This window comes from Mastigoproctus giganteus, chromosome 7, assembly GCF_048544385.1.
Source record: "Mastigoproctus giganteus isolate SK-2022 chromosome 7, ASM4854438v1, whole genome shotgun sequence".
NCBI classification, from domain to species: domain Eukaryota; kingdom Metazoa; phylum Arthropoda; class Arachnida; order Uropygi; family Thelyphonidae; genus Mastigoproctus; species Mastigoproctus giganteus.
In genome coordinates this window covers 169,817,912-169,844,198 of record NC_143581.1, presented here as the reverse complement: position 1 = coordinate 169,844,198, position 26,287 = coordinate 169,817,912, and the positions used below count along the sequence as shown (strand labels likewise).

The window sequence follows — 26,287 nt, the reverse complement described above, 5'->3', positions numbered from 1 at the left end:
ACCCAATTTTCCCAGATCTTGTTGTTGTTCACAATTTACTACCACTCTCTTTACATATAACTTACATTTACATATTTGTGAGTACAACTGTTTTGAACAGGAGAATGCAAGTTTAACTCTCTACGAAACAAGTCAGTTTAACAAGATAAGCATGAAATAACGGCACCTTTGTAGCCAGATGGGCAGGAGCAGACTGGGGTTTGAGCCTGTGACCACCAAATACGGAGGATGCGGAAAGGTCAGGGAATGACAATCGCATATCCCCGGAGCAATATGGCCTTAGTTGCTAATGCTCCTAAAAATCAAATAACAACAACATGAAATAACAGTTAGCACATTTATACACGTTCACATGTGCATGCACTGCTGCACTGATCAGCTGCTCATACTTCAAAATCAAAAGATGTAATTCACAGTCAATGTGTTAATACAGTATAATTTATTATAAGAAATATTTTACTTTTTCTTTTTCTACTTTTCAGAATAAAAGTGCCGTACTAGGGCCTACAAATATTAAAATCCAGCCCCGACTATTACCTTATCATATATATTAACATTCCTACATATATGACTCATATTAATCATGCTGATTGTTATTACACCTAACTTCAACAGCTAACATTCTCTCCTCAATAATTTTAACTTAAAAAAAAAAAAAAAACTGGCTAATCTGTTCTGAAAATGCTTGATGATTTACATTTAGGTATTCTTCCATCCAGGTATCCCATTCTTCCTCTAGCACAAGAATTTTTTACATTAGAGCCTTCCTTGCTGATCATCTATTCTCAAGATCAGGAGCGGGCTTGCCTTCACGGGACTGGACCATCTTTGGCCATTCTTTTACTCACTACCCAGAGTCTGGACATTTTTTTTTTTATTTCTCATGTTTTTCTGTTTTCCTTCAAGACATGTGACTAATCAGAATACATCTTCTGGACTTCTAACTACATCTCAATCTACCCTCAGGTTCCTCTATTCTGGAGCTTTACTACTCCCCCCCCCCCACCACTCATTCACTTTGCTCTTTTTTCTTTCTTTTCTTGCATCTCATCTGTCTTCCCACAATTTCCAAACTCTGAACTCGAACCCTCTTTCCACCTACCACCACACCACACCACACACTGATTTCCACGCAAAAACCTTATATATTTTTCTCTCATTTACATGTCTCTGCTTAACTAATTTGTACAGACTCATTCACTGTGTTATTAGTGGAGTCCCCAGGGTTCGGTGTTGGGCCCACTGTTGTTTTGCGTATTTATCAATGATATTAATCAAGTTATGGCAGGCTTAACGTTGAAGTCTGCAGATGACACAAAGGTTGGCAGGGTTGTTAATGACAGTAATGATAGTATACTACTGCAAAAGAATCTAGAAAAGTTGGGCAGATGGGCTGAGAAGTGGCAACTGAATTTTTAACATTAACAAATTCAATGTACTGCACATGGGTAGAAGAAACCCCAGAGAAATGTACCAGCTGTGTGGTACTACAGTCAGGGTGGTAGAGAATGAAAAAGATCTGGGGGTAATTATGCAGTCAGATATGAGATTTTTTTTAACAGTGCAGATAGGCTGCCAGAGGCTCATGGGGTTTTGTCAATGATATATAGGAATTATGCTAGTAGGGATAAGGAGGAGATTGTCCCCTTGTATAAGGCAATGGTCAGGCCATACCTTGAGTACTGCGTACAGGTCTGGAGGCCTCACTTTAGGAAGGATGTAGAGTTGCTTGAGCGAGTACAGAGAAGGGCAACAAGATTGGTGAGGGGAACGAAGGGGTCCTCTTACTAAGAAAGGTTTAAGTTCTCCAAATTGCGGTGGCTGGAAACTAGGCACCTGTGAGGTGATCTGATTGAGGTGTATAAGGCCTTCAATGGGTTTAGCATGCTCAGTTCTGATGGGATTCTTCCTCTTGCTCAGATTACAAGCCTAAGAGGGCATAAATTCAAATTGAGGAAAGACAGCTGTAGAACAGATGTGCAGGTATTTGCCTTTAGCCAGAGGGTAGTTGATTGCTGGAACAAACTGCCATCTGTCATTGTGAAAGTTGATAGCTTAAATAAATTCAAGGAGGAATTGGACAAACTTTTAGAGGGAATGGATATGTGAAATTTTTTTTTTTTTTTTTGGCTGATGCTACATAAGTTCATATGTTTACTTTCTTGCATCACATGCCTCTACTACTACTACTATTTCTTAAACTTATTCTTCTTATACATTACTAACACACAACTTTTTTTTTCCCTTACAGTGGAAACCCTTTTAACTTCTACCATTAGACCCCCTACTGACTACATTTTTGAATTATGCCGAGCCAACACTCTTCCCAAAATGACTAAGTGCCAAGTATTCAAGTGATGGTATGATGGAGGGATTAAATTAAAGTTGACTACTTCCTCCTTAAGCACCTTTTAAATTTACCGTCTTTCACGGTGCATAGCCCTCTCTTCTTGCTACTTTTTCCATTGTTCTGATGCTTTTAATTTTGACCTTCTTCACACCCTACCATATTGTTGTTAACATCTATGCTTTATGTGCTGTACAGACAGGCCCACTCCGACTAACTGAAATATTTCTGAAATGTTGTTTTTTTTTTTTTGTTCGTAAAACTCCTTTATTCTATACACTATTCCTTCTCAGAGAAATAAGTATCTATAAGACTTAGTGTCTTACAATTCTTACCGCTCCCACAAAAAAAAAATATGGTAAAACTCTAAATCTTGGGTACAAGTCCATATTTTGACTAGCAATTAGAAACAAAGTAGTGATTAACAGGTGACGCTCACTGCATTCCCCACCCACATGTAACCCGCCAAAAACATCGTAATATATCGAAGTCTAAATAAAGATAAAGAGAAATGGCAATGCGGAATTAAAATAAGCAAAAATAATTACAAATTTTCAAAAATAACTACGTTTTTTGCTTAAATCCCTCCTTCTTTTCTTTCTTCTTTGGCCCTTAGCTGGCGGCTGGAGGAGACGGTTGGCCACGCAACCAGTACGCTGCTGTAGGTGCCGCAGGGTTTCGGACTTGCTCTGTGATGTTCTTCCATGCTTTACGATCCATGGCGTCAGTCCTGGCCTGATTAAGGTCGGGACGTCGGCTCTTCAGGTCATTTTCCACTTGCTTGGCCCACATTTTCCTAGGCTAAGGCACGGTCCGTTGAATGCTCCATTGAGTGGTTCGTTGTCTCCAAAGGAGTGTGGATGGTATTCTATTCGCGCCCATTCTACATACATAGCCAAACCATCTAAGCCTTCACTTCTGGATTTGGTTGGCGATGGTTGGTTGCTGTTGGCATCTGGCACGGATGGTATCATTAGTGATGCGGTCGCGAAGTGAGATGCTCAGGATCTGCCGCAGACATCGCATTTGGAATACCTCAAGTTTGTTTAAATCTAGCTTGAGACAAATCCATGTTTCCGATCCGTAAAGGAGAATGGGCAGGATCAAAGTCCGGAAGAGTCAGATTTTAGTCTTTGAGGAAATGTTGGTCCTCTTCCACAAACACCATTTGAGCGAGGCAAACACAGTGGCCACCTATCCAATTCTTCTGTGGATCTCCAAGGTGGATGCAACTTTCTTCTCCTGGACCAGTGACCCAAGGTATTTAAAGTCCTGCACCTGCTCGATCTGGACGCCTTTGAGATAGATGGGTAACTTGCGACCCATCTGTTGTCAGGGCCTTTGTCTTATCAGCACCAATCTTCAACCCGTATGGCCGGGCAATGTCGTAGAGGATGTCCGTGGCTTCAGCGTCGTTTCCGGCAAAGATAGCACTATCGTCGGCAAACATCAAGTCAGTCACATAGTGATCCTTGCCATACTGTATACCCCATCTGTTGCTGAATGCTTGCCTCATAATGGCGTCGACCACGATGTTAAAAAGCAACGGGGAGGCCACGTCCCCTTGGCGGACTCCAGTTTGGATGGTAAATTCCTCAGATAAATCGTTCTGGATGCGCACCTGGCTGGTTAAACCATTGTATGCAGTTTGGAGGAGTGTGATGACTTTTCGAGATACATGTTCAACCTCTAGCAATTTCCATAAGGCGGGCGGGTGGACACAGTCGAAAGCAGACTTAAAGTCAATAAAAACAATGACGGCTCGCTGTCCACACCGGATCCTCTCCTCCATCAGTTGACGGATAGCAAAGATTTGATCATAGTATCCTCACCCGGGTCTAAATCCCGCCTGTTCTTCTCGACTGGTTTGCTTGCGATGTTTTTGCAGCTTGACTAAATGATCTTCATAAGGACCTTTCCGATGATGGAAAGGAGACTGATGTCACGGTAGTTCTTGCAATCCCGGTTATCACCTTTCTTGTGGATTGGCACGATAATGGCTTTCCTCCATGTTAGCGGAATTTGTTCAGTGCACCAGATGGTTTTGAGGAGCGAGTGTAGTCGGCGAAGCAGTACATCTCCCCTGGCTTTGATCGCTTCTATGGTGACTTGGTCCACACCTGGTGCCCTGCCATTCTTTAGGGATTGTATGGCTGCTTTCACTTCTTCTACTGTATGCTCGACATCGACCATGGAGACCTCAGGGGGATCGATCGGTGGTGTGGCTGCTTGTGGTCCCTGAGGTGAGTCGTGATTATACAATACTTTAAAGAATTCATTCCACCATTGCAGGCGTTCGTATGGTGATCGCACAAAGGTCCCAGCAGCGTTCTTGATGTTGTCACTAGTGAATTTGGTCTTTCCACTCAGACATCTGAGGGTATGGCAGAGAGTGTGGTACTCGTGCTTGGATGCTGCCTCTTCAAGATCGTCTGCTACTTGGTTCCAGTATGCTTCTCTCTCCGCTTTCATCCTCTGTCGGACTTCTCGGTTTAACTGCCGGTACCTTTCGAAGTTGATCAATTTTGCCTGTTTCCGTTTGTCCACGAGGTCGAGGCACTCATCTGATATCCATGGTTGCGTTCGGCGTCGGGCAGGTGGGCATAGGAGCTTGGCACATTCCAGGATGGCATCAGAGATCTGCATTTCTTCTTCATTTATAACCTCAGACGCGGCCAGTCTCTCAAAGCGGTTGGATAGGGCGATCTGATATGCCTGTTTGTTGGCAGCATTCATTAGCTGCCTCCAGTCCAGCTTGGCTGACCGAGATGACCTTTTTGCATGTCGTAGTTTGAGCTGCACCTTAGCCCGGATGAGGTAGTGATCAGATCTGCAATCAGGTCCCCTCATGGCACAGACGTCCATGAGTGATGAGTGAAAATCGGGCATTGATCAAAATGCAGTCCAGGATTGCCGAGTCCGTGCCAGATGGATTTCGCCATGTAAGTTGATGTTTTTGAGGGTGCTGGAAATGGCTGTTTCTGATGATCAGGTTGTTAGATGCGGCAAAGGAAAACAGACGTAGTCCGTTGTTATTGACCTTCCCATGACCAAACTTGCCCATTGTTGTTTCCCAACCAGATCTGTCCACGCCAATGTGGGCGTTAAAGTCACCTGCAAGGATGATCACTTCTGTCTGTGGAATTGAATCCAGCGTATGTTGGATTCAATTCCACAGGTCTATGTTAAAATATCTCTTACCACTGTTTTTAAATAGGGAACTTGTTTTCTGCTATAAAAACAGCAGTAAGGTGGGGAATAAACAGCCTAACTAAGACTAACGATAGAGAGGGCTCGGCATAATCTTTGGTTAAAATAGCCCTTACTGCTGTTTTTAAATAGGGAACTCATTTTCTGCTATAAAAACAGTGGTAAGGCAGGGGATAAACATCCTAACTAAGACTAACAATAGCGAAGGCATTCACAATAATCACCCCAATCACAAAACTCAACTGTACAATATCTCTGTTTAAGACCACGCCCACCACACAGAGACAACTTGTATCCAAGATCTGGATTTTGTCAAAAATCTAACATATACAGGAACTCCCCGACTTACGTAAGAGTTGCGTTCCATGGAACACTACATAAGTTGGAGAATTTCCCCATGCTTGTGAGGCACTCGCAACTGTGCTCACTGAATTGATTGAATCAAAAAAGAAATGTTAGACAAACATGTAAATAGAATTATTTATTGAATTTTTTTATCTCATTGCACAGGAAAATTACAAAAGAGTGCAATTTCAAAATTATAAAATTACAAAAAAGAGGAGACAGGCATAACATCAGTAAGTTTTGCCTCTCGAGCATCGTTGCCAGAATCGACGTCTTCAGCTGATAAGTACGCCGCTGCAGAAGTTGAGGGCTGTGGAGATTTAGGAGTTGGCCATTCAACCTTATGAAAGAACATATTAATGGATGACTGGACAAAGCGTAAAGTGTGTTTGGGGTCAAACAGCACCAGGAGTTTCCTCCATCTCCCCGTAGTTTACATTGTCGTGTGATACAGTACGCTGTAAAGGCCAGAGATTTAAAAGTGTATGGATATTGTAGTATGTAATGTCATGTACCATTGTTCTTCTGGCCATTTAGCTGCCAGGCCTCTGCTGAGGCCCGACGCTGCCTGCACTTCGCCCCGTGGAGGCAGGCCAGGTATATCAATATTTTAAATAAGTACTCTGGCAGGTCCTACCACCTAGTTTCCTGAGATTTCAGTGGCTAGAACCTAAAAAAAATTAAATAAAATAAAATAAATAATAATAAATAAAAATAAAAAAATTAAAAAATTTGAGAACTGATCGCGTGGTAGTAGCGCTAGAATTGTGAGGCCGAAAATTGTGGGCGAATCTAATTTGGCTGTAATTAAATTTGGATGTGTGGGGCTTTCGCTTACGTGCAGGTAGTGGGAGGGAGACTGAAGGCTGGGGGATCGACAGACAGAAGAATGGAGTCAATAGGGAGGGTGACTCCAAGATTTGGTGGGGCATGCCCATGCCCCACCAGAAGGGGAAAGTGTGGGTGGCAAGGAGGGGAGGAGACAGAAAGACTGTCACCTCCCCCCAGCCAGGGAAAGGGAAGAAAAAGTGGGCCAGGCAAGGGCGCCAGCTCAGATCACCAATAAGGCTAGTGTGCGGTTTCTTCAGTCGGTGGAATATCATTTCTGGAACATTGTCCCATCCAAGGTTTCCATAAGTCCAGTTTATTTTGTAGCCATTCATGGGTTAGGGTCCCGTCCAAGGTTATTTAGTCCAGTCAGTTTGGATGTGCATTTGTGATTTTATTTTGGTCCTTCTGCTATGTGGCCGGATTCCTGCGGGTTTGATTTGTTCTAGTGGTCCTTAGTGGTGTCAAATTGTTTTTCAGATTATGGGCAGTTTTGATGGACATTGCATTCTCTTCATTGCGGTGGTTGCGGCTGGGGGAAGGTCCGTCTTCTGCTGAAGAGGTCCTGAGAGAATTTTGTTAGCGCTTTGTAGCTGTCTTCTTCCAGGAAGAGGTGTTCCTGGTTGGATGATCGGACAGTACCTTTCTTCTTTTCATTGTAGATTTCTTTGTAGCAAGCAAGCATATCATTCACCTCTCTGTCAACTTTTAAGAATCGTTCGCTGTCAGGATCCATCTTCTCAAACCTTGCCATTGCAATTTCACGAAATGCCATTGCCATCTCTCTGGTGATGAAGCATCTCGGCTCCTCATTTGGTTCATCTTGAGCTTCGTCAGCATTTTCATCTTTCGCTATCGCTGCCTGCAAGTCAATAAGTTTTGTTAGATAATTGCTTCTCTTCTTTCTCTATTAACTCCTCCATGTCTTTAGCATCAACCTCCAACTGAAGTAGATCTGCAACCTTTACAATCTTAACTGTAACCTATTCATATGATTTGTCTTTTTCAAATCCTTTGAAGCCGTTTGTGCCATGGCCATCATATTTTCTTCCATGTGGCATTTAAACAACTTTTAGTAATTTCTGCCCAGGCCTTATTAATGTTTAAGATGGCATGGTAAATATTGTAAGATTTCCAAGTCTCTCAACGTAAAATTTTTATCATCGTCTACTGCAGACAGTGCCTGAGCAAATGTTGTGTGTAAATATTATGCTTTTAAATTCGAAATAACACCTGATCTACCAGTTGGATGAGTGAAGTAGTGTTTGGCGGTAGAAATATGACTCTCACGTTCGAATTGAAATCATCTAGATGCCTATGATATCCAGGAACATTATCTAATAGAAGCAAAATTGTGAAAGGAACATCGTTGTCTTTACAATATTTTTCACCCTCCGGAATGAAGCAGCATTTAAACCAATCCTCAAAGAGAGATACTGTTATCAATGCTCTCTCTGGTTCGATTGGAAATGCACGGGTAGGGTGGCTTTATTGATGCCCTTAAATGCATGAGGATTTACAAAATGGTACACAAGCAGTGGTTTTAATCTGTAATCTCCCACCGCATTAGACCCAAGCAAGAGTGTTGCCCTATCTTGTGATGCCTTGAAACCTGGCATTGCATTTTCCTCTTTGGCAATGTATGTTCAATCCAGTATTTTTTTCCAATACAAAGCAGTCTTGTCAACATTAAAAATTTTCTGCGTTGATTAGCTGTCATCATCAATAATTTTTTCCCACAAATCACAAAATTTCTCTGCAGCTGCAGAATCAGCACTGGCGACTTCACCGCATACTTTAATGTTGTGGAAACCAGTGCGATGCTTGAAGCTATTAAACCACTCGTTGCTTGCCATGAACTTGGGTTGGGGTTCGCGATACTTATCCTTAATATCTTTATAAATACTTGTAGCTTTTACTTGAACAGTCATTAGTCTCAGGGACACTCGCTTCTCAATCTGATTTTCCATTCATATTATCAACAGTTGATCCATCTTCAATATAGCATCTGAACACTATTTTGTAATCACTGTTGATCCTTTGACATGTTCTTTCATGCGCGCACTGTCCCTTAAAATGGTATTAACTGTTGAAGTAGTGAGACCTAATTCCATGCAATAGATGGCAAACTTTGTCCTGCTTTGTACTTCTTAATCATTTTCATCTTCATTTCTAAATGAATTTTGTTTCATTTCCTGACACTACCACCACTTGCACTTTTCGTTGGTCGCTTTCCCTTCACTGTTGTAATACATAAATAGGAATGAGGAGAAGTTTCTGAAAATTTGTTTTTTATTTGATTGATGATTAATGTTGTGAATACAGTGAAGGGGAACACATTTCACCATAATAGCGTAAAAACCCACACAATTGCAGTTATTGGAATTATCGCAAATGCAATAAGATCGAGTTTACTACCTGTTTATAATTAGTTGCACTAACAGAAAAGCCCAATAAACTGGAAAGTGCAAATTGTTTTTATTGTTTTTTGGTCGTGACCTCCAGAAATGTGCTTTAGAAAAATATCGCAAAGAAGTTCAAAATTGATTCTTATAACAGAACATATGATAACGATGAAAGTGTACTGCAATTTCCATTATAAATGACCTTTTAGAGAGATAAATAAGTTATTAATATAGTGAAATTTTTAACTTCCAACAAAAACGAAACAAAAAAAAAAAAAAAAAGCAGTGTTATTGGGTTCACATTACAATATTTTCATGATACCTCCATTTATTCCTACAGAATGCAGAATACGTTTCCACAAATTTTTTAAGTTTGCACTGGCCAGTGAAAACTTATGTAAAGTTGAGTATTACTTAAGTCGGGGAGTTCCTGTATATATTTTTTTCTCTCTCTCATTTTTTTTTCCCGTTGCCTCACACAAAATCTTCTCAGTTCGATCTGCTGCAATCGTATTCTTAGTCTTAACATTACAACAGTATTTCCCCAACTTAAAATTCAGTTCCTAAAAATGTATAACAAAATCTTACCAATATAGAATGCTCTCTAACTATGAAATGTGAAAAAAAATGTGAAATGTGTCACATTTATTTAGATTTGTTGTTTGGTTTTTAGGAGCATTAGCAACTAAGGCCACATTGCTCCGGAATATGTGGTGGTCATTCCCTGACCTTTCCGTATCCTCCGTATTTGGTAGTCACGGGCTCGAACCCCGGTCTAATCAAGAAGCGTGTGCTATGCACTGCCGCTCCTGCCCACCTGGCTACAGAGGTGCCCATTTATTTAGAAGACAATAGATTGCCTTCTAAATAAATGTGACACATTTCACATTACACTTGCACAATTAATTCTTTCTTTCATTTAAATTCTTATGGTGCCACATAATATTGTACCTATTATTCCTAAACCTGAAATTCACAATACAATACCTACACTAGCATAGCTACCCTTTTTCAGGCCCGGAGGCAAAGAACATGTTCGGGCCCCTACTTAATTATTGAAAATTGTAAAAACAGGAGACAGCCAAAGACGTCGGGGCCCTAAAGGGCCTGGGCCCGGAAGCAATTGCCTTGCCTGCCTACATGGTAGCTACGCCACTTCCATAATACTTATAATTCATTCACAAGATATGTAACTATCCTTCAACTTAATCTGTTGTACTCAATTACAAGTTCATCATTTATTCAACCATAATGAAATTACTTTCCAATTACCCTTGCCTACAATGTTTCTTTTCAACTTATCTTTGGTTTTATTTTCAATTTTTATTTTGAAAATTAGACAAGTCCATAAGTTTCAATTTTCAAATTAAAATTAAAAATTCTTAAACTTATTCTTCTCATATACAGTGGTACCTCGACATACGAGTTTAATTCGTTCCGTAACTTTGCTCGTATCTCAAAGCAATTTTCCCCATTGAAATTAATTGAAATGCCATTAATCCGTTCCAGCTCCCAAAAAACCACCTCAGTTGTTTTTGTTAAGTGTTTTTGAATAAGAAAAATGTATTTACAAGAAGAAACATTTATTTATAAATAACAAATACATATTCCATAGAAACATAATAAAAGAAAAGGTGAAGTGCTTACGGAAGCGTATAATTTTCGTCATAGGTCTTCCCTTTTTTTGTCACGCTTTGCTCATTTTCACCTGCAGATCGTTTAAAAAAACTGTCCAAGGAGGTTTGTTTCTTCCTCCCTTTCAGGATATTGCGGAAATGTGTTAGGCAAGTTTCGTTGAACAACTCCGATGCACGACCAGTTGCAACTTTTTCGGGGTGATTTTTATCCACGAACTCTACAACTTTCTCCCACATTCCCAAGATCTCCTTTATATTTCTTGTAGAGATAATCTTCTCCATCTCTGGCTCCTCTTCAAAACTAATTTTTCGTTGAACCACCATATGCTGCTGCGAATGTAGATCGTGTAACTCCTCGGTTGTCAACTCCTGAGTCTGTTCCTCGACAAGTTCGTTCACATCTCTCTCATCCACCCCCAGACCCATGGATTTTCCCAGAGAAACAATCTCCTCTACCACTGACACTTCGGGTTCCAATCCTTCAAAAGCCCTTTCAGCTACAGCCTCAGGCCACAGCTTCTTCCATGCAGATATTAAGGTCCTCGTTGTAACACCCAGCCAGGCCTGATCAATAATTCTTAGGCATATCACAATGTTAAAGTGGTCCTTCCAGAACTCTCGAAGGGTAAGGTTTGTGTTCTCCGTCACTTCAAAGCAGCGCCGAAAAATGTGCTTGGTGTACAACTTCTTAAAATTAGAAATCACCTGCTGATCCATGGGCTGCAGGATAGGAGTGGTGTTGGGTGGTAGGTAGAGAACCTTTATAAACTTGAACTCTTCGAGTAAATCATCTTCGAGATTTGTTGGGTGAGCAGGGGCATTGTCGAGGACGAGAAGGACTTGCATGGGTAGGTTGTTTTCCTGTAGATATTTTTTAACAGAAGGGCCAAACACCAGGTTTATCCACTCCACAAAGAATTTCCTGGTGACCCACGCCTTCGGATTTGCCCTCCACATAACTTGTAGTTTTTCTTTTAAAATCTTATGTGACTTAAAGGCTCTGGGATTTTCCGAATGGTATACTAGCAAAGGCTTGATTTTGCAGTCGCCACTCGCATTGGCGCAAAGTGCTAGAGTTAATCTATCCTTCATGGGTTTGTGACCTGGCATCGTCTTCTCCTCTGCCGTTATGTAAGTCCTATTCGGCATCCTTTTCCAGAAAAGCCCTGTCTCGACACAGTTGAAGACTTGCTGAGGGATGTATCCTTTGGCTTCTATCAGTTCGGAAAACGTTTTGATGTAAACCTCAGCTGCCTTCACATCCAAACTTGCTGCCTCACCATGCCTGACAACGGAGTGAATGCCGGTCCTTTTCCTAAAGTTGTTAAACCAGCCCCGACTGGCTTTAAACGAGTCTTCCAATTCCTCGTTTGTGGAAGTGTGTGGGATCTGCTTCAGCAAATCACCGTAAATCGCTCGTGCCTTCTCACATATGATACTTTGTGTTAAGAATCCTCCTTGAAGCTGCTTCTCTGTCACCCACACCATCAGTAGTTTCTCCATTTTCTCATGGAGAGAGGTCCGGAGCTTAGAAATTATTGTAACGCCCTTGGCTGGCGTTATACCCTTTATCAACTTCTTCTGTTTAAGCACAGTACATATCATTGATGTGCTACGCCCGTACATCCTCGCCAAGTCAATTACTCGCACATCTTGCTCATGTTTTTCTATGATTTCACGCTTTAATTCAATAGACATCATCTTCTTCTTCGGACCCATGGTTATAAAAATAAATTTGATAATGTTTTGTAAATGTACAAAAAGCAAAAAATGCGAACCCAACTTATCAAAAATGCTACGAAAACGAGGGAAACAAGCACACAGACTGAGGTCTAGTCTGAGGTGGGAGAAACTGTTAGACGCTGCACATGACCCCAACATGCGCCCCGCATGTTGGGGTCGTGTGCAGCAGTGCAGTGTGCGATTCCTCGTATCTCAAATCTTGCTCTCATCTCAAAGCAAAATATCGCTCGCTCGGTGGCTCGTATCTCAAAACACTCGTATATTAGGGCACTCGTATATCGAGGTACCACTGTATTACTAATACACAACTTTGCTTTTCCCTTACAACAGAACCCATTTACCAAACTCTTTACCAATTACTTTGTTACGCTTTGCTGTTTTATTCTCTGTCTTTAATATATTCTCTCTCTCATTCTCACTCCCCTCCATTTCTCTATTCCTTTGTAATCTCAGAGACATTGATATATAATTCTATTTTTCAACTGAAGTAGAATACTGATACATATGATCAATCTTCAACTAATAAATCATTAACCACTAATAATCAGTAATCATTCAAATAATCAATCATTAACCATATTCAAACAATAAGCAATCAGTTAATCAATAATCAACCAGAAACTAATCCCTTAATCCTAATAATCAATAATCATTCAAATAATCAATCATTAACCATATTCAAACAATAATCAATAATCAACCAGTAACTAATCCCTTAATCCTAATAATCAGTCCTTCAATTAATCAATAATCCATCCACTAAATAAGACATTTTTTAATTTTTTTCTGGCTTGGCAACTGAGTTTAAAATATATCGGTAACTATTTCAATCTTCACTTGTTCATGAGATACTCTGGCTAAAGACAATTGTGGAAAAATACTGGCTGGCTAAAACCAATTGTGGGAGGAATGTTTTCTTTTTTTCTTTATTTATTTATTACTCATTTATTAAATTTATTCATTATTATTTATATCCCCTTCTTCCTCTAGCACAAGAATTCTTTACATAAGAACCTTCCTTGCTGATCACCTATTCTCAGGGAAATAGTTCTCTGTAGTGTGTTTGCTTTCATGGGACTGGAGTATCTTTGGCCATTCTTTCACTCACTGCCCAGAGTCTGGACATTTTTTTATTTCTCACTTGCATTTTTCCATTTTCCTTCACGACATGTGCACTTATCAGAATATATCTTATGGTCTTCTAACTACATCTGAATCTACCCGTTCCTCTATTCTTGAGCTTTACTACTTTCCCTCCCCACACTCATTCACTTTGCTCTTTTTTCTTTCTTTTCTTGCATCCCATTTCTCTTCCCACGATTCCCGAACTGTCTTCCACCTGCCACCACACCACACACTGATTTCCATGCAAAAACTTTAAATATTTTTCTCTTATTTACATGTCTCTGTCTAAATAATTTGTACAGAACCAATCACTGTGTTATTTCTTAAACTTATTCTTCTCATATGTTACTAACATAAAACTTTGTTTTTCCCTTACAATGGGACCCTTACAACAGAACCCTTTCATCTTCTACAGTTAGACCCCCTACTGACTATACTTTTGAATTACACCAAGCACTTAGGCATTTTAGGGCCCTTCCCAAAATGCCTAAGTGCAGCATCTTCAAGTGGCAGTATTATAGAGGGATTAAATTAATATCGAATACTTCCTTGAGCACCTTTTAAATTTACCATCTTTCATGGCATAGCCCTCTCTTCTTGCTACTTTCTTTGTCCATTGTTCTGATGCTTTTAATTTTTACCTTTTTCCACACCCTCTTTTCCATGCGAAAACTTTATATATTTTTCTCTCATTTACATGTCTCCACCTAAATAATTTGTACAGAACCAATCACTGTGTTACTTCTTAAACTTATTCCCGGCTACTTCATAATGCCATCCCGCTGGCAAAATTTTATGGGGAGAACACTGAGCAGGGACAAGGAGTTGTTATCCTGCAATAGAAGGCAAAGTTTAGATCACGTCTTGAACACCATGTACAGTTCTGAAAGCCTGCTTTTAGGAAGAAAAAAGTGTAAAGTATATTCGTGTCTAGCGGCACCGGAGGTTTCCACATTGCTTTCATTGTGGGTGTAACAGTTCACTGCAAAGGCCAGATTTAAAAGTGTATGCATTTTGTAAGTGTAGTGTTGCGTATCATTGTTCTTCTGGCCATTTAGCCACTAAGTCCCTGCTGGAGCCCAACGTTGCCCTCACTTGGCCTCGTGGAGGCAGATGTTCTATTGTAATACTGTACCCAGTAGTTGAATTTTTACTCTGACAGGCCCTGCCACCCAGTTTTGTGAAATTTCAGTGGCTAGGGCCTATAAAAAAATTGTGGGGGAATAGTTGCTGAAAAGGTTTAAGCTGAAAAGGTGTTGCGTGTGGGGTTTGAATTTGGACATTTTAATTTTTGACACTGTGTGGGACGTGTGCTGGTGTTTAGACAGAGTAGCGGGGGGAGACCGAAGACTGGAGGAAAAATCAGAAGTATGGGGATGATAGAGTAGGTGTCCCCAAAAGCAGTGAGGCAGGACCATGCCCCACCAGGAGTAGAGAAGCAGGGAGTGGCAGGGGAGGGAGGAAACAGGAAACAATCTCCCCCGCTGCTGGGGGATTTGGAATTAAAGGTGAATAGGGCTAGAGCATCCTATTCAGACCACCATATGGTGTACTGCAGGTAGTTCCTGCATTTGTGTCCAGTCCAGGTTTTTTGTCACTTGTTTTGTTTGCATGCACTCATCTTCGTCGGGTAGTTCCTGTGGCTGTGTCTAACCAGGTTCTTTGTCACTTTGCTATTTTCTTTGATCTATGTAGGGTCCTGTTGGGTCCTCTGATCCTTTTGTGGCCTCACTTTAGTTAGGGTGGTATTCTTCCATGCTCATTTTGATTTCCTCTTGCTCTTTGCAGTCTTGTGGGATGGTTGATTTTCTTTGAGTATGCAATTTCTTGTTATTCATTGTGGATGGCAATTTCTGTTCTTCTTCGGTCGAAGACTTCTCGTGCATACTTGCTGAAAGCCGCGTAGTCGTCTTCTGTGTGCAAGAGATGGTGTTGTTGGTTTTTTGGTATGTATTGTATTTTAGTTACTGGCACGTATCTGTGTTCCTCGTAGCATTCACAGTCATGCATAATATGATGTCATGTCTCAGGCTCAAGGCAGGTGCAAGTTAGCTCCTCCATTATACCCAGCGTGTTCGATTTTGCCTTGAATAGTCCATGGCCCAGTAGTAAGTAGGTTGCATTTAATCCCGGGGTATGAATTTAATACATCTTGGCAACCAGTGATATGAATCTCTTCGTCACTTTGCCTTTGTTTGATGCTGTCCATCTGTCCTGCCACAGCTGTAGCAGGTGAGTCACAATTCTATGCTTTTCTGATTTACGGTTGTTATTGTTTAGTTCAAGGGCAAGTCCATAGATAGATTGTAGTGGGGTACCCTTAGACAGGTAATGTCTAACTAAAACTAACATTAGCCCACAGCAAGTCACCTCCAGGTCCAGTGGGAGGGCTCCTGTCAGGACCTGGAGGGTGTGCGTGCTCACTGTTCTGCATGCACGAGAGATGATGAGCATAATGCTATGCTGGATTGTGTCCAGGTGTCTTTTATTTACTACTGTTCCTTTTTTGTACCATATTGGGGATCTGTAGGTAATGGCTTGGATGAAAATTGTTTGTAGTACAGGGGACAGGGTTTTTCTGTTTAATCCCCAGTCCCTGCGTGAGACTCTTGCTATTAATGCTGCGTAATTCCTTAGTTTTTCTTTCAGGATGTAAGGGGGTGAAGGATAAATTACTGTTGATTGTAATTCCTAAGTATTGTATTTGTTTTGCAAATCTGATGATTGTTCCTGCTATCTTTATTTGTGGTGGTCTGCGGATGTCGAACATCCCTTTCAGTAGAACAGAGTTCGTCTTCATGGGTGAGATCTTCAACATGTGTAGCTTTGCCCAATCCTGTAACACCTGTATTGCCTGAGTTTCCAGGTCCGATCTGGAGCCTGCCTCCACCATCAGGACCAAATCATCAGCAAAGGCCTGGCAGTTCACTTCGCCCAAGTCCTCAGCCAGGAGGTCGTCAAAGACAATGTTCTGCAGGAGCAACCCCAGGACCCATCTAGCCACTTTACAAAAAGGTGTTACCACCTCAATTCTTCGGTCAGTTAGGTAATCCTTTATACACTTGTAGAGGTTTGTTGGGAGCACTGCCTCCCGGAGCCCACCAAGAACACTCAGCCACCATAGGGTGTTGAATGCCACGGCAAAGTCCACTGTGATGACTAGTAAGTACTTCCTGTCACATTGGGTTGCTTTGAATATAAGGTTTTGGACTGCTTCTATGGTTGATAATCCCAGTTTCAATCCATATTATTTTGGTGATTCCAGGTTTGCAGCTTTGTAGTGGCTCATAATTCTTTTATGCAGCAGCCTTTCATATAGTTTACTCAGGGTAGTTAGTAAAGCTATTGGTCGGTAAGAATCCAGTGGCTTGTTAGGGTTCTTCAGGATGAGTTTCTGATTTGCGGTTTTCCAGGAGGTTAGAAATTTCCCCACTTGCAGGCAGCAGTTTAATAGTTTGAGCAGAAGGCCAGGTATGTGTTCCACAGCCTTTTTGATCAGCTCCGGATCCAGGAGGTCTGGTCCTGGGCATTTCCTATTTTGCATCTGTGCCGCAGCATTTTGTAGCTCCTCCATGGTGAAGGGCGGCTCCATTTGTTGCAACGTGTATGCCTCGTTCACTTGGGAGATTTCTTCCTGCTTGTCACTGAGGATGTCTGAAGGTTCCAGAATGATTGTATTTAGAATGTTATTAATTCAATTATCCCATGTTGTAGTGAGGGATCCTTGAGGTGTTTTTGTGGCCGTCGTTATTTCCCCCCTGGGGAGTAATCCTTCAACTGTTAATAAGCAAAAGATTCCTCTTCTTTCCCTTCCACTCTTAGCCAAAGACTTCTCATAATCTGCCTAAGCATGCTCACCCCTCCAATTACCGTATTTCCCCATGTATAAGACGCACCTTTTTTTGAAAAATTTGGGGCCTAAAAACTGGGTGCGTCATATACAGTGGTTGTAGATTTTTTTTTTTTTTTACTTGCATTTCCCACTTTTTCACACTTGTTGTCTTTGCATTCATTGTTTCACACTTGTTACCGGTATATTAGGTTACATTTTGCCACATTCTGCCCAGAAATGGCTCAGAAAAGATTTTCGTAGTGCTGAATTCAAGTTAAAAGTGATCCAGTTTGCAAAAGTGAATGGAAATCGTGCTGCTGAACGTAAGTTTGGTCCTCCTCCAACTGAGAAAACAATCCGAGACTGCCTACGGGAAGAAGAAACCCGACTGAAAACGCCAAGGCAGAAGAAGGCCATGAGAGGCAAGTCAGCAAAATGGCTTGATTTAGAGAGGGAATTGAAGATATGGATTGAGGAGCAAAGGGCAATTGGAATTCCTGTGTCCACAAAGATGGTTCAGCATGAGGCAAGTTCCCCTTCAATTTGATGTCCCAAGTAACAGAACTGTTGATAAGAAGGGGGTGAAAACTAACTGTGAAGACAAGTGGACATGAAAAGAGCCATTATACAGTTGTTCTAGCTTGTTATGCCGACAGAGCCAAGCTGCCTCCTATACTGATTTTCAAACGCAAAACAATGCCAAAAGAAGACATTCCTCGAGGAGTGATTGTCCACATTCATGACAAGGGTTGGATGGATCAGGATGGGATGAAGATCTGGTTTGAGAAAGTTTGGAGCAGGAGACCAGGTGGGCTCTTACGCAAACCTGCCCTATTGGTGCTGATCAGTTCAGGGCACACATAACAAAAAACACAAAGAAGATTGCTGCAGAGCAAAAAACAAAACTTGCTGTCATACCTGGAGGATTGACATCCCAGCTCCAACCACTTGATGTCAGCATTAGCAAACCCTTCAAAGCTGCCATGAGAGACGAATGAAACCAATGGATGAAGTCTTCTGGGGACAATTTGACACCAGCAGGAAGAGTGAAGAAACCAACTATAGGAAAAGTTTGTACCTGGGTGAAAAGATCCTGGGATAATATCAAGATTGAGATCGTTGTCAAGTCATTTAAGAAGTGTGGCATTTCAAATGCCATAGATGGAACTGAGGACGAGACAATATATGAAGACAGTGATTCGTCATCAGACACAGATGAGGACAAGCTAATGGATGGGAGTTTTGACAGTGATGAGTTGTATGAATTTTATGATGAATAAAACTTGAATTCAATAACTTTATGTAATACATTTTTTTTTAAATTTTGGGCCCCAAAATTAAGGTGCATCTTATACATGGGGAAATCGGTAACTTGATTACAGACTAATTTATACTTGTGATGATTATAAATTGTCCCTTGCATCACAAGCATTTTCATTCTTTGCTGCACTAAACTTCTCAGTTTATGTGACAACTAGTTTGAACTAACCTAGGGGGTGGAAAAGCTTTCCTTGCAGTGTTTCAAATATCATGTTGGAAATATCTTGTGCCACCTAGGGTGGATTTAGAAGTTACTGGAATCAATAATCATTTCCCTCTCTTAGAGATTCACATCACAAAATGCAAGCTGTTTATCTAACCATGCAAAGGAATTTTATGCTAAGTGCTTGTAATAAAACAATTGTTTATAAAATAAATTTAATATAGGTTAAAGAATAAATGTTCATCCTTACAGAATCAGTGTTATAAATAGCTCATTAACACCCCTACTTACCTGCACCTGTGCTAAATTAACAACAAAAAGCAATAAATATGAACTTTAGGTTCCTGAAATCCAAGTTATAATTTTTGTCAATAAAACTGGAATTTAAACTAGGTGTTTAGCTTCATTTCTGACTTTTCAAATCAGATCTATAATTTTTTCCCATTATCTCTCTATACATTAAAAAAGTTTTCCTCCTAGTGATATTTATTCGAGCCAATGGAAGAAGGGGGCGGTGCAATTACGCCACTGCAAATGAACGAAATCTAATTAGAAAATCTAATTTTCTAATTAGATTTCGTTCAGTGCATTATAATGTTAGCATAATGTTATTATTATACAAATAATAACATTATACAATACAAAACTATACAAATATTTACAAAATATTAAACTATTTACAATCATACCTCTATGTTGGTAAACATTACATGGAAGGAAAACAAAAATGGTTACTGGGCAGAATCAGGCACTTGCTGTTGACAATGTAGAGTGTGTACGTAGCATGCCAACTTTCTCTGCATTGAAAGACAACTGCCTCCATAACGTTCACCAACCTCGTATATGAGGTTGGTGAATGTTATGGCATCATTTGATGTTCTATTGTAATATTAGCTGATGAAGGGATCTGATATAGTTTGTAAATATTTTAAATATTTGCAAAGCTTGTAAATATTTTAGTCCTGCTCTTTCGGATGCAACAATATTCCTCGTGCATTATAGAACCTGAAGCAAAAACCTAATGCAGGTAAATAATTACATAGTGATATTTATTCGACCTTAAGAATGCCATGTGGTGGGGTTGGGATAGCCAATGGGAGAAGAGGAATGCAAGTCATGTGGTACAAGTAGGCAGGGTAATTACATCACTACAAATGTACAGGTAAATAATTACAAAGGTCATTTCCTGATTGATCAGTGCATTTCGACAGGATTCAACTTACTCCATTATACATCTGCATTGGTTAGTGAGCAAGGGGGCAGAGCCTCCTAGTTATTATTATTATTTGCATAGAGAAGTGTACAACTAACAAGAGCTGCATGTGCCACAAGTGTCACACATGCTGCAAGCTGCCCACTCCTAATCTAAATTTTGAACATCTCTTATTTGGTATAATATGCTTAGTAGCCTATAACATTACCTAATTGGACACTTTTCTCATTTGGCAATTGTGTTTCATTTTTTTAAAAACATTAGTCGATTCCACTGAAAAGAGTTTAGATAATGCTTGAACCTCTTATAATTGTGAAATCAAAATCCTTTCACTTTACTTTTAGCAGTAGTTATTTCTTTGAATAAATCCAACATGAATACACTATAATCACTACTGCCCTGTGGATCCTGTACTTGAAGATTCTTAACACACAATGAATCAGATCGGCGATATTGATTTTTCTTGTAGCCTCTTTTAACATGTTCATATAAAAAGCAGTTATCTAGTAAATTCTCTGCTACTGAGTGAGCTACCAACCCATGAGTTCAATCAATATCTGGAAAATTAAAATCCCCATGATAAGGCATTCTGATTTGCTAGCCCACTCTGTGTCTGTTTATCTGCTTATTATATTCATTGCAGCCATTTAGCCTATAATACACTCCTACTCTCATATTTGTTTTTTCGGTGTCTGCTATATCAGACTAACTCAAAATTACACTGGCAATCTGTTTTTTCTTGGCTGCACTAGTTTAGGATCTTTGTGCTTCTTAATCTTGGCCCCTCTTGTCTTGTCTTCTCTGTCCTTTCTATATACACTATAATCAGCTCATTCAAATTCTGCATTTCAAAAATCAGTGACACCGTTTCTAATATTCTATCTAGAATTTGATAAACTCAACCAGTACTTCAAATCTATATATGTACTGTAGTATATATGTGTGTTTATTTGTTTTTAATAATTCTAATACAGCATAAACAATTGTTATTTCCCATTGCACATTCCAATAGAGTAATCAATGTATTTCCTTCACCCCAAACTACTGGTTCTTCTGATCTTTTTTTTGCCAAATTAGTGTTGTTATGATATCATTAAAAGTAAATTGGTGGATAGATCAGCTGTTCTTTTTATCATTCCTTTAATCTTGTAGAGTAAAATGAACATTCCTTTGATCTTGTAGAATAAAAAAAGACAGAAAAGGTTTATTGAAAGTAAAGCCACTGCCTAGTCCAAAATGAGTTTATGGGGACACTGATCAGCAAGATTAAATGATGTATTATGGATGACTGAAAATTAGTTTAATGATATAAAAATAATTAGGCTTTGTATCATTAAGACTTGGCTACTGAATGCCTTTTACCTTTATAATAAATATTTAGGTAATAAGATGTTACTATGGATTTCAACATGCAATCACAGAACAGTCTGACATAAAAATGGAAGATAATGGGGAATGAAACAAGCAAGGTGCTATCCATATCACAATATATATTAACAAAAATACAAAAGGAGCATAATAAAAAAAAGTGCAAGAAATGTACAAGAAATAATATGAGAACAGATGTTCTCTTATTATTTCTGTTCATTCATAAACAATGCTCAGGATTCCTAGAACTTTGTTTGAGAAAGTATTTTACTGATTATTTATCAAATATGTATTTCTTAAAATAGAAGACTTTCTTTAATAACTGCATCTCTGTTACATGTTCAGTTGTATTTAAATGCATAAACTGAAAAAATTTGGCAAGATGCCAATGTACAATATGGCATTATGATGAAGCACATGAAATCATGTGTTCCATGACCATATTGGCATTGTGGGTACACTACATAACACACTCAGCAGTGAGAATGTTAATAGTATTTATAAAAAAGATTTAACATAAGACTGATAAAAATTTCTTGCTTAATGGAGAGTTTTAAAGTAGGTTTTGCTGTACTGCATCAAAAAATTAGTTAAAAACTTATTTAGTTTTTAAATGAGTAATTAAAACTAAATTTACTTTTAGAATAAGTATCACATATCAAATTATCTTTTTTTTAAATACCACATAGTTAATATAAGACTATACACACCCAAATTCCAGGTGACCACCAGGAAGCTGGAAAAGTCCTGAACCAATTACATTGTTCCTTAGCCCAATCACTACACAATTTGGATGGTGATGACTCACAACAAAAACAGCTATTCCCACACCAGGTCTTAAATTACTTGACATTATACTGGAAAGAACCACAAAACTTGTAATTAGCTAACTTAGTCATTATATTTCATGTCAAGTAATTGAAAATAAAAATCAATCTGCCACAACAAAAAATGTAACAATGTTTTCACAATAAGATGTGATTAGTTGGTTTAGGATTATGGCGCATTAGCATCTAAGGCTAATAAAATGTGAAAATCCCAATTAGTCTAATGCCAAAATTTCACAAATGTCATCAACTAACTATAATAACAGTGAGCTCTTCTACTTATTCTATATGTAGACAAGAATTTTCAGGGGTCAAGTTACCTCACAATCATGCCAAAGGTACGACTCACCAATAGGCACAATTTATCGAGTACATTTACCTGGAAACAACATTTGTTACACAGTTACTCAACATCAATGTTTCTCCAACAATAAATTTTACACTTCACATTTGCTTACTTGTATTTATAATTTTTTTTTTTTTTTTTTTTTGCTGATTTGTATCTTGTCTACAAATATGCCATTGTTCAAACTCATTAAAACAAAGTTGTTGTTGTTGTTATTTGGTTTTTAGGAGCATTAGCAACTAAGGCCATATTGCTCCGGTGCGGTGGTCATTCCCTGACCTTTCCGCAAGCTCCGTATTTGGTGGTGACGGGCTCGAACCCCGGTCGAATCAAGAAGCGTGCGCTACACACTGCTGCTCCTTCCCACCTGGCTATGGAGGCGCCTTAAAACAAAGTACATTTAATTAATAATCATTCAGACTAAGATGCATATATACATAGTCGTAATCATTCTTAATATGTAATGAACAGAAACCAACAGATACCACCTGCTTTCCCATCACATACAGTATTATGGTGGTCTTTGTTGATCCTACTTCCATTGTGCATGAGGCAGTCTCATTTCCATATGGGCAATAACAAAGTGTTTCCTTTGTTAACAGTTTGCCATTACCACTGCCACTAAACATTCTCTTATTTACTTTTGTAAAATAACAGAATGTTTAGTGGCAATAGTATCATTTTTTTTTTTTTCCCAATAGTATCAATTTTTCCCATTCCACAGATATTGTGTGGAATGGGAAAAAATATTGATTTGAGTGGGCCCTGAGGTTAGATAACGGACTGATTGCCAACAAAAAGCATGCAGTTTCATGAATGGTTCTCATATAGAAATAAAAAATATAAAACATTAAAAAATGTTAGTTATTATTATTAGCCATATGGTGCAAGTAAGCCTGAGGCTTATGCTGCACCAGCCAAAAAAATTTTGAGTTACCCTGTGAGAGAGAGAGAGAGTCAGAAGTAGAAAGGAATCATCAAGAAAGAGAAGAATGATGATATTCAGCATTCAGAATATCATCATTCTTCTCTTTCTTGGTGATTCCCTTCTACTTCTGACTCTCTCTCTCTCTCTCTCTCTCTCTCTCTCTCTCTCTCTCTCTCTCTCATATATTGTTTAAAAATGTATAATCTTAATTTTTATATATTTCCATGAGTTTAGAAAGCCACTGGATTAAACAATGAAATGTCAATTGAATGTTTCTTTCTGAACAACAAAAATTTGCACCTACATACAAGACCAGTTGAAAAAGCCTCAATTTCCTCACTTCAGATCTTTCCAAACAGAAAGCAAGCAATATAAATATTGCAATAGATACTAACTATGGGAGGGTGGGGAAAGAATAGCATTACTAGAGGCATATGATGCAGAAAGCAAGCTTATAAGGTATCAGCCAAAAAAAAAAAAAAAAAGGAAACATTCCTGTTTCACCCATCCATTCACTACAAAAGTTTGTCTAGTTCAGCCTTGAATTTATTTAAGCTTCAACTTCCACAACAACAGCTAGAAGTTTGTTCCAGCAATCAACCACCCCACTGGCTAAAGGCAAATTTCCGAACATCTGTTCTACAATTGTCTTTCCTCAATTTGAATTTATGTCCCCTCAGGTGCGGAATTTGAACAAGAGGAAGAATCCCATCAGTATTGAACTTGCTCAAAGCATTCAAGGCCTTATACACTTTAATACGATCACCTCGCAGATGTCTAGTCTCACGACGTTGCAATTTGCAGAAGTAAATATTGTGAGCATTCCTCCCGTTGGAATGCTAACTGGGTGGGGAGGAGTTCAAAGAGCAGTTTTATCTCCACTGCTGTTTCTAAATATAGTTTACAAACTTTACAACAAATAATATATATATATATATTATATATAATACAGGGTAGTCCAAAAGTAGGCATACAGTTACAAGTGTTTATCTAATGAATTATTCTTCCCCTTATGTTACATAATGGCATAAAAAACTTACTGACTATATACTGTGTACTGATTACAATTTTCTGATTAGAAAAAATTACAAAACCTTTTTATATAAATATTTACTACTAATACACACAGAACCATAACTAAGAATTCTTTTATCTTATTTCTTTTCTTATTCTTGTCTTATTTATTTATTTTTTCTTTGGACAAAATAAAAAATTTTGCTACTCCGTCTTCCCCCATAAAGAAACATAAATTAACAATAAACAAAATTACTGAAAAATGTGTGTCATGCTCATTTATTATTATTATTATTATTATTAGCCATATGATGCAAGAAAGCCTGAGGCTTACGCTGCACCGGCCAAAAAAAAATTCCTAAGTTACCCTGAGAGACACGGAGAGAGAAAGTAGAAAGGAATCACCAAGAGAAGAATGATGATATCCAGCTCAGGACCCTGGGTGTGCCAAGCCCATACTCACCAGATGTGAGCCCCTGGGTGGAGCCGGCTGCCTTCTTTCACTTCGTTCTCATTGGCTGTACCCGATACTGAATCTCGACCACCATTTTTATAATTCTAAATTACTCAGTCGGACCTCTGTTTAACGAAGTCCTTTTATTGTGAATTATTTTGAATTCACCTTGGAAGTTACATTTAAAATAGCTTCCGTTGTTGAGCGAAGAAAATTTTAATATAGCGAACGGATTAGGAGAGGATTAACTCGGTACGCACTGTTCGCATTTCTGACATTTAGGCAATTAGTGCTGATGCACGAATTAAGAGAGCTAAAGGGATTACCATTCTACAACTTGGTGGTACCTGGTAAAACCTATCCGACTACCTGTCCCACATACGGAAAAGTCGCGCTGGTCAAGAGTGAGCAGTTCAAGGTGTATTCCCAATGGGCTCTGGCCCATCTTCTACTGCAGTGGTGTCCAACCCTTTCCTGTACAGTGGCCATATTCAAAAAAATTCAAAGTTAGATTTCTTTAGTGTGTTACATTTTCCATATCTTGTTGCATGTAAAATTAAAATTGAAAATATTCGAAACGTTTATTAAGTACAATACATAATTACAATACAAATTATTTTTACTTATGTTATTATTTTTTACTTATTTTATTCACATTTTACTTATTTTTTTATATACTTGAATAATAAATTTATGCTTAATAAACTCTGGTAATATACTTAATTTGTTGTTCTTATTCTAAAAACATTACTACTAAAGTAACAATATCAGGAAAAAAAAAATTTTAGAGTACTTTTCATACCTTTTAATTTTCAGTTTTTCCTGAGAGCAAAGAATCAGTACCGGCACCTATTTTTTTTTACTGATTTAATTAATTTACATCCTAATATGACCCTTGATTTATGTCAAGAACACTTCCAGGAGATTGCGATGCAAATCAAAACTGGATTTTCGTGATCACGTTCGCCGAGGCAATGGTTCTTAGTAACTATTCTATGCCAAAATGTAAAGTAAACACTTTGCACTCTTTTTTATTATTATTGGCCATATGGTGCAAGCCTGAGGCTTATGCAGCACAAACAAAAAAAAAAAAAAAAAAATTCTGAATTAGCCTGAGAGAGAGAACAAGAGTCAGAAGTAGAAGGGAATTACCAAGAAAGAGAAGAATGATGATACCCAGCT

At 38.9% G+C, this 26,287-nt stretch overlaps 1 protein-coding gene across 1 annotated transcript in view; it reads right to left on the bottom strand.

Moving 5' to 3' along the window:
• LOC150083326 (nucleotide triphosphate diphosphatase NUDT15-like) overlaps positions 1-25,584 on the bottom strand; it is a 77,320-nt gene extending 51,736 nt beyond the window's left edge. The window contains exons 1-2 of the mRNA XM_090377184.1: positions 25,432-25,584; positions 22,247-22,393 (exon numbers count right to left, since the gene is read on the bottom strand). Of these exons, the coding sequence (XP_090233310.1) occupies positions 22,247-22,393; positions 25,432-25,550 (266 nt within the window). The 5' untranslated portion in view covers positions 25,551-25,584. The remainder of the gene's footprint in view (positions 1-22,246; positions 22,394-25,431) is intronic.
• Between the last annotated feature and the right edge of the window lie 703 nt (positions 25,585-26,287).